Source organism: Chiloscyllium punctatum, chromosome 4 (genome assembly GCF_047496795.1).
Source record: "Chiloscyllium punctatum isolate Juve2018m chromosome 4, sChiPun1.3, whole genome shotgun sequence".
Classification (NCBI taxonomy): Eukaryota; Metazoa; Chordata; class Chondrichthyes; order Orectolobiformes; family Hemiscylliidae; genus Chiloscyllium; species Chiloscyllium punctatum.
Genome location: NC_092742.1, coordinates 14,230,520 through 14,246,468, shown reverse-complemented (window position 1 = coordinate 14,246,468; position 15,949 = coordinate 14,230,520). Strand labels below are relative to the sequence as shown.

The 15,949-nt window shown below is 41.4% G+C and overlaps 1 protein-coding gene across 6 annotated transcripts in view; it reads right to left on the bottom strand.

Moving 5' to 3' along the window:
* The window catches only part of LOC140476087 (centrosomal protein of 128 kDa-like), a 416,326-nt gene that overhangs the window by 192,927 nt on the left and 207,450 nt on the right, over positions 1-15,949 (bottom strand). For all 6 annotated transcript variants that reach the window (XM_072568114.1, XM_072568117.1, XM_072568115.1 and 3 more), the window contains one exon: positions 7,590-7,649. In XM_072568114.1, coding sequence (XP_072424215.1) covers positions 7,590-7,649 — 60 coding nt within the window. The remainder of the gene's footprint in view (positions 1-7,589; positions 7,650-15,949) is intronic.

The window sequence follows — 15,949 nt, the reverse complement described above, 5'->3', positions numbered from 1 at the left end:
GGCGCCTTCTTGATAAATATATATCTATGCTACAATTTCAAAAAATGGCGGAAAAAATTAGCCTACTGAATGATGGTGATGGTGAACTTCCCCAGATCAGAACCAGTCCCATGAGCTGTTGTAATGTCCTTCTGCTCTGAAAAAAAAATCTGGCCTGAAACATTTCAACTTATTTGCTCTCGTGTTTACATGTGGTCTACTGTGAAAGAAAGTTTCCTGGCAAGCAACGGTACACCATGTGAAGCTACTGTATTGATTCCTGATGCTTTGTGATATTTTTAAACAGAGAGCAAAGCAAAGTTTTTTTACATCTAGAGCAAAAATATAACAATGATAAAAAGGAGATTTGAAAAGATTTTGATTGCAGACTGGTATGAAACCAAAGCTTTAAATTTACTTGCAGGTGAGCAGAAAGGTGTGTAGAGTCATGAGGTTGGGCTCTTTCTTCCAAATGTTGAATGCCTTTGAATGAGGGATCCCGCTCAGTACAAGTGTTTTGCTTTCTAGGATTCTGCATGATGAGTTGCTTGGCCACTACCATCAGCATGTGATGAAGTCCTTAGATGAGCATCAATTGCCCATTGAGATCCTTAACTGGTGGCAGGGCAGGGAAGTTACCATAGGTCTTCCCAGTCTGGACTTAACTGGGTCAGACCTGCCACCCATCATCCAATGAAATATCCTCATTTTCCAAACTTCATGGTAAGGCTTTAATTTCCACGCCCAATGACTGATTTTCACTTTCTTAACCAAAATCTAGATCTAACATAAAACTGAAATTGAGCTATATACTAAGAGATTAGCACTGGAGTTACCCATTCTAAGTTCATCACCAATGCACACTCACTGGGGAGTTAATGCTTTCAACCATGGGATGAAATGCAACATGGTACCTTTTATATCGTGCATAAAACAATCAACACCTAACTTCACAATAGTGGCTCACAAATCAATCAGTCATTCAGTCAGATCTGATTTTAATCTCATTTTAACCGATATTCATGCAGATCTGTAATAATCTTTTGTGGTAATTAAGAACCAACCTACCTTTGTATTCAAAATATGTAAAGGTTCATAGATAATATGAATAGCAATAGTCTTTTCTCGAGGATGGGGGAGTTCAAAACTAGAAGGCATACTTTTAAGGTGAGAGGAGAAAGATTTAAAAGGGGCATGAGGGGCAATGTTTTACGCAGAGGGTGGTTCATATGTGGAATGAACTGCGTGAGGAAGTGGTAGATGTAGGTACAGTTCCCACATTTAAAGGACATTTGAACAGATACATGAATAGGCAAGGCTTAGAGGGATTTGGGACAAATGCAGGCAAATGGAACAATTTTTAGTTTGGGAAACTTGTTTGGCACGGACGAGTTGGATCCGAGGGTCTGTTTCTGTGCTGTGTGACTCTCTGAAACTGACTTTTGAGGAAGGCAATTCTAAAGACTCAGAACGCTCAGAGAAAAGAAGGTTTCATCATCTCTGGCTTTAAAAGACACCTCTTTATTTATAAACTATGACTCCTGGTTCTAGATTCTCCCACAGGAGAAAACATCCTTTCAACATCAACCCAGTCAAGTCCCCTCAGGGCCCTCCAACTCTAATAAACTCAAGAGGATACAGGCCTAGCCTGTGTAGCCTTCTCCCATAAGGCAATCTGCTCATTTCAGGATTAAGGTTTGAACAAATTTTCAAAATATGAACTATTTTCCTTTTTCAAGTTAAGACAACTACTACGTAGTTTAATAAAATACATTTAACATAAAAATACATTCCAAAGAGCTTCACAAAAAGACGCAAGGAGAATGGATACCAAGGAAAAAGTAGAAAATTAGGAGATGAGACTTAAAGCTTAGGCAAATGGACAGGTTTTGATGAGATAACAAGGAGAGCAGCAGAGAGATTTAGAGGAAACCCAAAGAGCAAAATGGGTAATGATGGTGCAACGGTAAAGAAGAATATACAAAAACCGACTCAGTTGAACAGATCACACATGGCAGGATACAATATTACACAGATCAAGTACTGCAAGATGATTGGGGAGCTGCAGAAGACAACATGAATTTCAAATGAGTTATGTTGAGATGCCATAAACTAGTCTTGGTCAGCAAAGATTAGAGCTCTCGGTAAATAAATGCAAGGGACAATTTGTGTCGCAGTATTGCTCAGAACAAGCTGCAGTGTGGAGAATAGGAGGTCAGCAAAAAAAACAATGTTTCGTTGATCAGCCCAGCATAGAGATGAATGCTTGGTATCTCAGGTGGCACAGTGGTTAGCACTGCTGCCTCACAGCGCCAGGGATCCAGGTTCGATTCTGACCTCGGGTGACTGTCGGTGTGGAGTTTGCACATTCTCCCCATGTCTACGTGGGTTTCCTCTGGGTGCTCCGGTTTCCTCCCACGGTCCAAAGATGTGCAGGTCAGGTGAATTGGCCATGCTAAATTGCCCATTGTGTTAGGTGGGTCTGGGTGGGTTAATCTTCGGAGGGTCGATGTGGACTTGTTGGGCCGAAGGGCCTATTTCCACACTGTAAGTAATCTAATCTCATAATCATAGGGCAGAGATCAAACAAGGACAACTCAGATTCAGGTTAGGTGTGTGGCCGCGAGAAGGACTATTAAGTCAAATAATACATTCTTGACCACTTAAAACATTAAAGAGTAACAACACAATCCATGAGAAATCTAGGTATTTTCAGAAGTTGCTTTACTGTGATAATGAGGGTACGTGTGAATTGTGCAAGGAAGAGCATTTAAAAAGACTTGTGACAAATAATATGTGATCACGTTTTATTCCAAAGAGCACAGAAAGCTTACACATTAAGACAAACAACATTATAACAGGTTAAAACTTATAATTACAGAAGTTGTACACAGTCTCATTTGAAACAAAATACTAAAGGTGGAAAATTTTTCAATGTAATTCAGTAGGTGGTAGCTCACTCTCTGTAGGCTTGAGAATCAGCACCTCACTGTCGTTGCAACAGAACTGACTGATTCAACAAAACCACACATATATCAGAAATCTGTAGCCCTTTGATCCAACCTTTACATTTCTCTATTTTCTGATTCGAGGCTAAATTCTTGTGAGTTTCGTTTTGGAAGTGGTTGGGGGTTGGCATCCATGAACTCTGGTTAATATTTAGCTCTTATTTGCATTGGCTCTGTGTGAGATGTCTCAATATTATAGTGTGGCTAAAACGCAATTGTATTGTTGCTCTATAACATACTGGTCAGGCCCTGTGTCTTGTGTCATGATCAGGTCTCATCACTGCCACTGATACCTCATTTCTACCCATGAGAGGGTGCAGGAAGGGCAAAACAACATGATTTCAGGTACCAGAAATTCTCGGTATGAGCTGAAGTTATAAAGGCTTGTTTTCTGAGTCTTTGGAGACAACGTTAATTAAAGTCTGAAGATTACGAAGGGGACCGGGTGAGATAAATTCACACTGGTTAAAGCTCTACCACACCAGAAGACAACTAGTTGTAAGAAAGAAGCCAAGTCAGACAGAAGGACTCTTATCCCGTGGTGGGAAAACAAAGAAATTAGCACAGAAGATCATTGAAGCTGCCTGCAAAGTTGGACCATTAAGGGACAAATTAGAGTATCTCTAGACAGAGAAATGAAGTGGAATATAGTGATACCATAGATTGGCAATAGGTATGAGACCTCTTTCAGTTCTAGGATTTTGTTTTAGCAAGCAGCCATATGTGCTGCTTCTGACAAGGATTCACTTGGGATCTTCCTAGACCACCTGACTTTCCTCTTGAAACTTCAAGGGATCATGAGGTGTGCCTCCAAACTTCTTGATCTGCAGAAAAAAGAAAAATATTTGGTTTAACTGACATGGGATTCTATCAATTGAAGTGAAGCACAGCTTCAAAATTCTCACAACGTTTTAATGGTAATGTGCATCAGCTTCATGCATGCCCCCAAAACATTTACTAATTTAGTTCAAAAGCGCTTGCAGTTAAATTATTGCCAAGCACATTACATAACCTGCATTAATAATTGCTGAGATATCCATTTCTAACACAATAAGAACATGGTATAAATTACTCACCAGAAGCAGTGGAGAGGTCAGCTTCCTCTCGGGTTGGTACATTTCCTTTTTAAAAAGACTTGTTTGTTCTTTTATTTAAGGACTCTTGTTCATATATGCCCTTGAGAAAGTGATGGTGTGCTGCCTTCTTGAACTGTTTCAGTCAGGCGATATTAGCGAAGGAGTTCCAGGACTGACCAGCAGAAGTGAAGGAATGGTGATATCGTTCCAAATGAGATGCACAACTTGGAGGGAAGTTTTCAAGGCGGTGACCTTTCTATGTACCTGCTCCCTTGTCATTCTAGGTGGTAACAGTTACAGGTTGGAAGGTGATGACTGAGGAACCTCGGTGAGTTAGAAACATAGAATCCCTACAGTGTGGAAGCAGACTGCAGCCCATTCAGCCTTCCTTCCTGATGAAGGGCTTTCACCCAAAACGTCGATTTCGAAGCTACTTGGATGCTGCCTGAACTGCTGTGCTCTTCCAGCACCACTAATCCAGAATTTGGTTTCCAGCATCTGCAGTCATTGTTTTTACCCCATTGGGTCCACACCAATCCTCCAAAGAGTATTCCACCCAAACCCACTCCCCCAACCTATCCTTGTGACCCTGCATTTCTCATGGCTAATCCACCCAGCCTGCACATCCCTGGACACTGTGGGCAATTTAGCATTACCAATTCATCAACCTGCACATCTTTAGACTGTGCAAGGAAATCAGTGAGCTCAAAGGAAATCCACGCGGGCACGGGCAGAACGTGCAAACTCCACACAGACTGTCGCCCGAGAATGAAATCAAACCCACGTCCCTGGAGTTGTTAGGCAGCAGTGCTAAACACTGAGCCACCATGCAGCCCCCCCCCCCCCCCCAAAACAAGTTGCTGTGATGAATCTTATAGGTGGTATAAACTGGTGCCAGGAAGTGTCAGTGGTAAAAGGTTTGAATACTGAAGGTATTGATGGGGTGCTAATCAAGCAGACTGCTTTGTCCTGGATGGTGTTGAGCTTCTTGACTGCTTTGGAGCTGCACCATCCAGGCAAATGGAGAGAATTCCCTCACATTCCTAACTTGCTCCTTGTAAATGGTAGACAAGTGTTGAGAAGAAAAGCTGAGTTAATCAATGCAGAATTCCTAGTCTCTGATCTGCTCTTATTGGTGCAGTATTTATATGGCTAGTCCAGTTCAATTTCTGGCCAGTAGTTACCCATAAGATGTTGATATTGGGTCTCAAAGTATTTGCATATTTCCAACACTATGTTTTTCACATTATTCTTCTTGTTTTAACAAAGGTTATTATGTGGACTATCACAGATGATCAATGGCTTTTTAAGAGTCCAAAGGAATACATCCAATGTTTGACATGCGAAAATTTTAATAAACAAAAAAGTAATAATTTTCCAGCACGCTACAGTACAAAATTAATCTTTCACCACAAGTGATGTCAGGTCCATTTCACTTGTTTATTGAGATTAGAATCCCTAAAGTGTGGAAGCAGGCCATTTGGCCCAACAAGTCCACACTGACTCTCCAAAGAGCATCCCATCCAGACTCACCCCCTCCCCTATCCCTGTAACCCCGCATTTCCCATGGCTAATCCACCTAACCTGCACATCCCCGGACACTTTGAACAATTTAGCATGGTCAATCCACCTAACCTGCATATCTTTGTACTGTGGGAAGAAACTGGAGCACCCAGAGGAAACCCATGCAGACACGGGGAGAATGTGCAAACTCCACACAGACAAGTCATCTGAGGGTGGAATGGAACCCGGGTCCTTGGCGCTGTGAGGCAGTAGTGCCTCCTTCTGCAAGGAGTAAGGAGAAAGCAATTTGCCCAAGTCAGAATGGTTTACTTTTAAGTTGCGACACGAGTATGTGAAAGCAAGTGACATCTGATGAGGCGCCATTCTTTTCCTGCTGGAAGAATTCCTAGTCTCACCATGCTCGATGATATAGAAAGTGCAAATCCTCTTTTATAAAAATCTAATGATCACAAAACCTCCATGAAACGACATTTACAATGAGAATGAAAGCCTGACTGTATTCTCCAGCGGCAGAAGCAATGCAATGTTCAGAATAGTATTCTACCATCCCAAATTATTTTCAGGCAACCGCGGGTTTTAAAACTACATGAGTGTCACCCCACTGCAGAGGTTGTCTGTTGAGATATTTAAAATTAACTTTCACATGCAAGCATAAATTTAGGATTTGGCCATGGAGTTCATGACAATTTATTTATATGAGCCATTTTCTAAGATTAGTTGCTTTAGTCTTTTGTGAAGTGCACTAAAGGAAAACTAAAGTATTCCAAGTACTACACTTTAATAACAGGTATATCAGGTTATGGAAAAAAAAAGCCATTTACTAGCCTGAATATTTCTAATTATCTTGAAATCAAATAGAGCTGACAGTATAGATACAGGCCTGTTGGCCCATTTGCCCAGCACCAGTTCTCTATACAGGTTTCATCTTACTCTCCATCTTGTAACTCTACCCCCTCATTCCTCCATTCCTTTCTTCTTCATGATAATTATGCAGTTGCTTCCCTTTGGGGGTCGGTTTTAGGACCATTGGTTTTCTTGTTATAAATGATCAGGACTTGCTGTAAGAAGTAAGATTTTAAAGATTGTGGATGATACTAAACTTAACATCACAAATACTAAACAGGATTGCACCATTCATCAAGAGAACAGAGGGTCGGGTGAAATGGGCAGACACACAGCTGATGCAATTTATGTGGAGAAATATGAAGTAATACATATTGAGAGGAACAATGTAGAAAGAAAATATAAACTAATGGTACAATGTTAGGAAAGGCTACGAGACCAGAAAGGAATTCACAAATCTGTGAAGGGAGGAAGATTAGTTGTTAAGGCATTTTGAAAAACATTATGGAACACTCTGCTCTGTAAATAGTTGAACTGGTTATAAGAACAGGGACATCATGTTAAATCTTTACAAACCAATGATTAGGACTCGACTGGAGTACTGTGTACAATTATGGGCATCACACTTCAGAATGTAAAGACTTTGGTGAGGGTACAGAGAAGGTTGACGAGAGTGTTATAGGGACTTCAGTTATGGGAAGACAATGGAGCAACTGGAATTCTTATCAATGGACCAAAGGAGTTGTGCATTCTACCATTCTGTACTAAAACATGGTCCTTCCAAATTCCTTATTGGATTTATTTGCGACTATCTGACAGGGGCATAGTTTCCAAACATGGAATTACCTTCTCTCGGCTTACTGTACAAACAGCTTCAAAATTTTAAATTTAAAAAATGTTTCAGGTCCTCTTGACCCTTCCTCAAAAGGCTCAACTTCTGTTTTGGTTCAAAATTTTAAAGATCATTATTAGACCTTACAGTCTCACCTCACCACATAACCTCAAATTGTCTTCAACATTTTCAATTAATGCAAATGCAGTGCTGTGTTCTGTGACTCTGAAAGTCTTGTTGCCAGAATGTCAAAGATATTTTCTGTAAATTTACCAGCACCGTAGAGACCCCAAAGTAGTCAATCATATCGGTGCCCTGAATACGTACTTTCACTTCAGCCAGCCAGCGATGGGGATCGTTTTCTAATCCATGTGTAAGTGTTATTGCCTGCAAAGAAAATTAGATTGCAGTTTGTTTGTTAACAGAAGAGATTGAATTTGGAAAGAATGATCACTCAAAAAAAAATCTACTTTCCAGGTGGCAGCTCCACACAGTTTATAAAAGAAATTAATTAGGCTCATGATTCTGAAGCATGAACCTTGATTGATTTGCTGCTGAAGCCCTGAGCTGCAATCTCTGTGAAGCTTGTACACAGTGTGCAATCAGGAGGCAACCTCGCAGCAACTCCAGTTAGGCACCAGTCACCTTTCATCACTTTCACCTTTTCTCATTCAAATCCAAACATGACTTGCTACTCAGTCCATCACAAGTTATAGCTGTACTGCAGAGTATAATTTCAATCTTATAAAAAGACATTTAAGTCTGTTTGTTGCATATAAGCTATGTACCTACGCAAAAAACATTCATTGTTACGTCCAAGCTAAAAGTGTCTGGCAAGGAGTTACAAGGAGAAAGGTTAACTGCAGAGATTCTGACTTGTGATCTTTATTTATCTCAAGAGGGTTGGAATGTAAAAGCAGTGACGTGCTTCTGAGACTTTATAAAGCTCTGGTTAGACCCCATGTGTCCAATTCTGGGCCCCACATCTCAGGAAGGACATACTGGCACTGGAGTGTGTCCAGTGGAGATTCACACGGATGATCCCTGGAATGATAGGCCTAACATACAATGAACGGCTGAAGATCCTGGGATTGAATTCATTAGTGTTTAGAAGGTCGAGGGGAGATCTAATAGAAACTTACAAGATAATGCATGGCTTAGAAAGGGTGGACGTGGGAATTTGTTTCCATAGGGCTGGGATACTAGGACCTGTGGGCACAGCCTTATAATTAGAGGGGGTCAATTTACAATGGAAATGAGGAGACATTTCTTCAGCCAGAGAGTGGTGAGCCTGTGGAATTCATTGCCATGGAGCGCAATGGAGGCCAGGACAGCAAATGTCTTCAAGGCAGGGATTGATAAATTCTTGATCTCACAAGGAATTAAGGGCTATGGGGAGATTGCGGGTAAGTGGCGTTGAAATGCCTATCAGCCATGACTGAATGGCGGAGTGGATTCAATGAGTCAAATGGTCTTACTTCCAGTCCTATATCTTATGGTCTTAATAGCGTGGATGCGGGAAAGATGTATTCTGTTGTGGTCAAATCAAGAGCAAGGGATCATTCTTTAAAAATAAAGAAAGATGAAAATGTTTTTCCCGCAGAAGATCACAAGTCTTTTGAATTTTATTCCTCAAAAGGCAGTAGGAACAAAGTGTCTGAATGTTTTTAAGGGAGGAACAGATTCTTGATAAGCACAAGGTAAAAGGGTTTTAGGCATGGTAGGGACAAGCCAGCATTTTTGCCACATCACACTTTGCACTTGTGTGGGTAATGGACAACTACAATCCATTTGCTGTAGGTACACCCACAATGTCATTTTGAGAAGGTGTTCCAGGATTTTAACCCAGTGACAGTGAAGGAATAGTGATATGGTACTAAATCTACGTGGTGAGTGGCTTAGAAGAGAACTTGTAGGTGGTGATGGTCCCTTTTATCTGCTGCCTTTCTCCTTCTAGATGGCTGAGGTTGTTGGTTTGGAAGGTGCTGTCTCAGGAACCTTGATGCATTTCTGCAGTGCATCTTATGGATGGTACACACTGCTGTTCGCGAGTTTTGGTGGTGGCAGGAGTGAATATTTGTAGATTTAGTGCCAATCAAGCAGGTTGCTTTGTACTGCATACTGTCAAGCTTCTTGAGTATTATTGGAACTGCACTCATTCAGGCAAGAGAGCATTCCATCACACTCCTGACTTGTACGTTGAAGGTGGAGGAATGACTTTGGGCACACAGGAGGGGAGTTGGTAAACCAGCCATGTTGATAATAGAGGATTTAGTGATAATGCCGTCGAATGTCAAGGGGCAATCCCTTCTCTTGTTGAGATGTTTGTTTGTATCATAAATCAGAAGAACAGTAATCACATGCATTACCACATCTTTTCAAACCGTTGCATTCAATAAGTAGCATTTGAAAGGCAAATGCTTTGGTGCACAAAGACCATAAGGCATAGGAGCAGATTTAGGCTACTGGATCAAGGCTGATATATTTCTCAAACTCATTCTCCTGTCTTCTCCCTCACTAAATGCCTTGGCCTCCACAGCCCTCTCCACATATTAAGTAGCCTCTGGCTAAAGAGCTTTCTTCTCACCTCAGGTCTAACATATCCTTGCTTCACTCTAAGGCTGCGCTCTCGAGTGTCCTAGTCTCTCCTACTGTTGGAAACATCTTTTTCATGTCCATTCTATCCAGGCCTCTCAGTATTCTGCACGTTTCAAGTGGAACACCATTCATCTTTCTAAACGCGATTGAATACTGACCCAGAATCCTCATCTGCTCCTCATTGACAAATCCTTCATTCTCAGGATCATTCTTGTAACGGATGGCAGCAACTTCATGCACAGCAAAATCACACAACAATGAGATGAATAACGAACTGAAGGATGGCCAAGAGCAGCTTGCTAAAGCTATTCCTGAACAGAACTATAACCTAAAGCAGAACTGATGATTAGATTCCCTACAGTGTGGAAACAGGACCTTTGGCCCACCAAGCTCACACCGACCCTTTGAAGAGCAACCCACCCAGACCCATTCCCCTACACTTAAGACTACGGGCAATTTAGCATGGCCAATTCACCTAACCTGCACATCTTTAGACTGTGGGAGGAAACCAGAGCACCCAGAGGAAACCCACGCAGACACGGGGAAAACGTGCAAACTCCACAGACAGTTGCCTGAGGCAAGAATTGAACCTGGGTCCCTGGCGCTGTGAAGCAACAGTGCTAACCACTGAGCCACCGTGCTGCCCGAATGATGTTATCTAGTATGGTGACAAAACGTCTGAAAACAACCCTTCAAACTCAGCGAGCTAATTTACATATGCAGAATTATTGTCTAAAATTCCGTGATCTGATTTTCCCCCATTTCACCAGTTAGACCATAAAACTATAACACTTAATAATAGAAGTAGGCCATTCAGCCCAATCAAATCCACGCTGTATTTCAATGAGATAATCTGATAATCCTCAAATCTACCTACCTGCTTTATCCCATAACCACTGATTTGCTTACTATCTCAGCCTTGAATACACTTAACAACCAAGTCTTGACAGCCTTCTGCAATAAAGAATTTCAAAGATTCACCACTCTCAGAAGAAATTTCTACACACCTTTGTCTTAAATCGGTGATCTTTTATTCTGAGGTTATGTTCTCTGGTCCTAGATTCTCCCAAAATAGAAACAGTCTCTCCATCTCGACTTATCAAGCCCCCAGAGATTCCAATGTGGTCAGCTGCTCTTGGTTATTCATCTTACTGTTGTGGGATTTTGTTGTGCGAGAATTGTACCTTTCTGAACATCAATGAGTCAATTAGCCTCTCCTCTTAAGAAATGGAATTCACCCAGTTAATCTTCTGGGGACTGTCTCCAGTGTGAGCCCTTAGATTAGGGGACCAAACTTGTTCACAATATTCCAGGGATAGAAACATAAAATGCCAGAGAAACACAGCAGGTCTGGGAATATCTGTGGAGGGAGCAACAGTGTTTACACTTCAATTTTATCATGACACTTCTTTAGAACTAGAAGGGTCTGGAAAATGTTTTTTTAATGTTGTTGACAGGGCTGTAGAAGGAGCAAGTGGAACAAAAGGTATGGGTGCCTAGGGCAAAAGATAAAGTGAGAACTGATAATGGTAAAGGAGAGATAGAGATGTAAAATAGGAGTAAATAATAAATGTAAGTGGAGACAATGGGTATGTCTGAAAGCAAAACCGAGAAGATGCACAGAAGGCACAGAATTCGGGGTGGGTGGGGGATGTAGGAGAGTGTGTGTATGAGAGAGACAGAGAGACTGTGTGTGTGTGTGTGTGTGCGCACGCATGAGAGACAGAGACAGTGTATGAGAAAGAGAGTCTTTGTGTGAGAGAGAGTGAGTGTGCACGTGTTTGAGAGAATGTGCGCGGGTGCACGTGTGAGAGCATGTTTGTGTGTGCGCGCGTGTGAGAGAGAGAGAGACACACACACAGTATGAAACAGTGTGTGTGAGAGAGAGTCTCTGTGTCTGTGTATGAGAGCGTGTGTGTGCGTGTACGTGTGTTTGTGTGTGTGAGTAAAAGAGTGTGTATGTAAGCTGACCATATTGGAATCTTTGGGGGCTTAATAAGTAGAGGCAGAAAGGCTGTGTGTGCATGTGTGAGAGCATGTGTGTGAGAGGGGGTGAGAATATGTGTGAGACTGAGAGTGTGTGTGAACATGCACACGTGTATGTGTGTACATGTGTGAATGAGTGTGTGGGTGTGCACCCATGTGAATGAGAGACTGAGAGAAAGAGAGAGAGACACACACACAGAGGGAACGAGAGTGAGAGTGACTGAGTAAGAGAGTGAGTGAGCAAGAGAGAAAGCGCAGGCCATCTCGAAATCTTTGGGGGCTTAATAAGTTAGAGGCAGAGAGGCTGTGTGTGCGCGTGTGTGTGTGAGAGAGAGTGTTTGTGAGAGAAAGAGTGTGTGTGTGAGTGAATGTGTGGGTGAGAGAGGATAGTGAAAGAGTGAGTATGTGAGCCAGAGTGTGAGTGTGTGAGTGCGTGTGAGTATGTGAGTGCACGTATCAACATGGAGAACAGCAGCCATTTTCCCTTGAGGCTGTGAAGTGACCAAGTGGAAAATGAACAACACTCCAGACCTCAACACTAAGGTCAACAACTTTGGCGAATGATCTCTACCATCCATTCAATCCCACCCTCCCCAACCCACTGTGTCTTTCTTGTATCTTGTTGGCTTTGCAACTAACTAATTTCAAATCTATCCCTTGCACTTGCATTACATCTTAGACCTCCTTTACCACCATTAACACTCCCTTTGTCTTTTGCTCTGGGCATCCTCACCGTCTGGTCCACCCCCTCCTCCAAACCGTTTGTCAACAGCACCAAAACCAACATTTTCTGGATCTTTTCAGTTTTGATGAAGACTCTGCTGTCTATCCACAGATGCTTCCAGAGTTTCTCGAGCATTTTCTGTTTTTTATATTCCTGGAATACTGTGATCAATTTTGGTTTTCTATTCCTCCTGCCAAACTGTACAATAGCACATTTTCCCTCATTCTATTCCATTTGCCAAGTCTTCACCCACTCATTCAGCCTGTCTATATCCATCTGTAACTCTTTGCATCATCCTCCATACTTACTTTCCCACTTATTTTTATGTCATCCACAAACTTGACTACATACATTCACTTCCCTCATCCTAGTCATTCATATAATTCTAAATAATTGTGACCCCAGCACCGATCCTGGTATCCCAGGGATCTGTGACTCCAGTCCTTGGGTTACAGATTGCCATCCTGAAAATGCCCCCTTTATCCCAACCTTCTGTCTTGTGTTAGCTAGCTAATCTACCATTCATGATAATATAGTACCCCGACACATGGGCTCTTATGTTATTAAGTAGCCTTATGTGCAGTAGCTAATTGAATCCCTTTTGGAAATCCAAATGTGTTACATGAATAAAGTGAATGCACTTAGGTAGAACTGGATCTGTGTTCATCAGTGTGGAAATTGGACACTTCAGTGGGCTTTAACCAGAAAATTACTCAGAAATCTGTTTAGGAAACTAATGAAGTTGTAAGTAGTTAAGAAATGCTTCCACAGAACTACATAACCTGAAATTGTCCATTCCTCAGTGGTAGTAGAATGACATCAAAGTTTCAGCAACTGCAGTTATCTACAGCTACTGTAACAGTGTTTCAAACAGTAAGTTAATTATAGGCATGATTTTATATTAGTTCTGTAGCTGGAGTTAGGATCACTGACAATTACTATATTTCAGCAAGGTAAGACAGTAATAAGGGATAACTTAGCACCCTCTTCTGGAAAGAGGTGATGGAGCATCAAGGTACAGAAACTTTTGCAGGACATCAAAAAAACACATGCTTTATATAGCACTTTTCGTAACCACCAGTTATCCCACAGCACAATGAAGCACTTTTCAAAGTGCAAAGGTAAAGTCAACATTGTCCTACCAGACCACAGGACTGTTCTCTCATTATAGAAAGACAACTGGTGGTAGTTTAACCTGAGGGTTATCACGCCTCAGGAAAGGGGAGAGGCTAAGGAGAAGAGTTCTTCATGGTAACCTCAACCTGTGTGGGAATTGAACTTACACTGTTGTACCACTATATGTTGCAAACCAGCTATCCCACCAACACAGCTAACTGCTCCCCTCTTTTAAAGGGTAGTCACTGTCATAATGTAAGAAACACGGGAACCAATTTGCACACGACAAGTCCTGAAAACTGCAATTCAATAATAACCAGATAATAACTGTTTTTGGGATGCTGGTTGAGATACAGATATTGCTAGGGCCCTAAAGGAAAGTTCTCTGCTCTTCAGAGGCAGGGTATTCTGGGACCTCTTATGTCTTCTTCAGAGGGCAGATAGAATGGTTTAACATCTCATCCAAAAGACAGTATGCCCAACAGTGCGGCATACTTTCAGTTTTGCATTGCAGTGTCAGTCTTGATTTTTGTGCTCACTTGAACCCACAATCTCATAACTCAGGGACAGAGGAATCACCCACTGAGCCATAACTGATCAACAAGGAAAAACGACAGTGGAAGTATCAATGGAATACAATTTAACTGTCTATAGAATCTAATGCCCAGAATTCAAGTGGCGAAAATGTAATCATACAGAATAAAAGCAGCCAAATAAAAATCTATTACTTCAATTGTCAGTCACAATATTTCAATAGCTGTTAACAGATTTATTGTGCAGTACTGGGATTGAAAAACATTCGAAGTAAAATACATGTATAAGGACAATGTATTGTTAAAGGAACGAATGCAGCAAACATTTTTATGATTTGCACTTAAGTCAAAAAGACTTAAATTAAATCACTAAACTGCTGAGACTGACAGAAATGAGATGTAGGGTAAACTGGAGTTTATTGCACGTATGAATCTACCCCCTTGTTCTTCAAACACTTTCTCTGAAATGAAACCTTCTGCTATAAATATGGTGAAGGAAAGATATTCTAAGAAAGTGCCTCCATATGAAATAATTCTATTGATCGTCAATGATTTATGTACAGTACTGTAGGCTAATGTCAGACAGGCCCAGCAAAGCTCTCACTTCTTCAATCAGATTGAGAATTCAAGCATCATTACAGGGAATTGAGCACATACAATGCACTTTAATGCACTGTTGAGGAAGTGGTGCGCTGTTCAAAGTGCTTCCTTTCATTTGGGGTATATTGCCAAGGACTCAACTGCCCTCTCAATGGACTATCAATATATAAGGCAGAAAGAATACTTTAGGTATGCTAGCCAACATTTATTAACCAACCTCACCAAAATATACCAATGGATCTCACATGATTGTGAAATGTTGCTACATGCAAACTGGCTTGCTTACAAAACAAGTGCCTAGTCTGTATTGCAAAACAACCATTGTCTACAAAGAGAGAACATGAAAGTTGTTGTGTCAATGTAAGTCCAGTTCTCCTCAACAAATTGCATTTGAACAGGATATTTAAAGTAGCCAAAAGTCCCAAGGAACTGTACTGGAGCAACAGCAAATGAAACTTAATGCAACAGTATTGAGAGAGGCAAGTCATACGGGTACTTTTCAAGGAGTGCCTTAAAATAATGGCACCAAAGGTTGGATAGTGGAAAATGTGATACCTTCATTCAATATAATGTGCAAGAACATTTCTAGTTATTCTAGTTGCTCAGTTCGCTGGATGGCTGGCTTGTGATCAGGAGTTATGCCAATAGTAACCGACTGAGGTTACCTTAACGGACTCTCCTTCTCAAGCCTTTCCCTCACCTGAGGTGTAATGACCCTCAGGTTTAACCACAATCAGTCATCTCCCTCTCTGTCTCTAATGAGAGAACAGCCCTATGGTCTGGTGGATCTTTGGCAAATTCACTTTTATTCAACAACTCATAACAACCCCAAACTGCCTATATGAGGGTGATGGAAACAGAGACAATGATTTCACAAGGGAATTTGACAGTCATTTAATGAAAAGGAACTTTCAAGTTCACAGAGGTAAAGTAGGGGATGTGGCTGATTAGATTGCTACACTGAGACCTGGCATGGACTCGTTGGGCTGATTGGCTTCTTTCTGTGCCATTACAACTTTGAAGAATAGAGAGGTTTAGAAAGGGAATGCCAGAAGTCAGGACAAATTAAGGAACAGCCTCCAGTGGGTTGCACTGATGAAAATCGGGATGAGCAGGAGGCCAAAATTAGA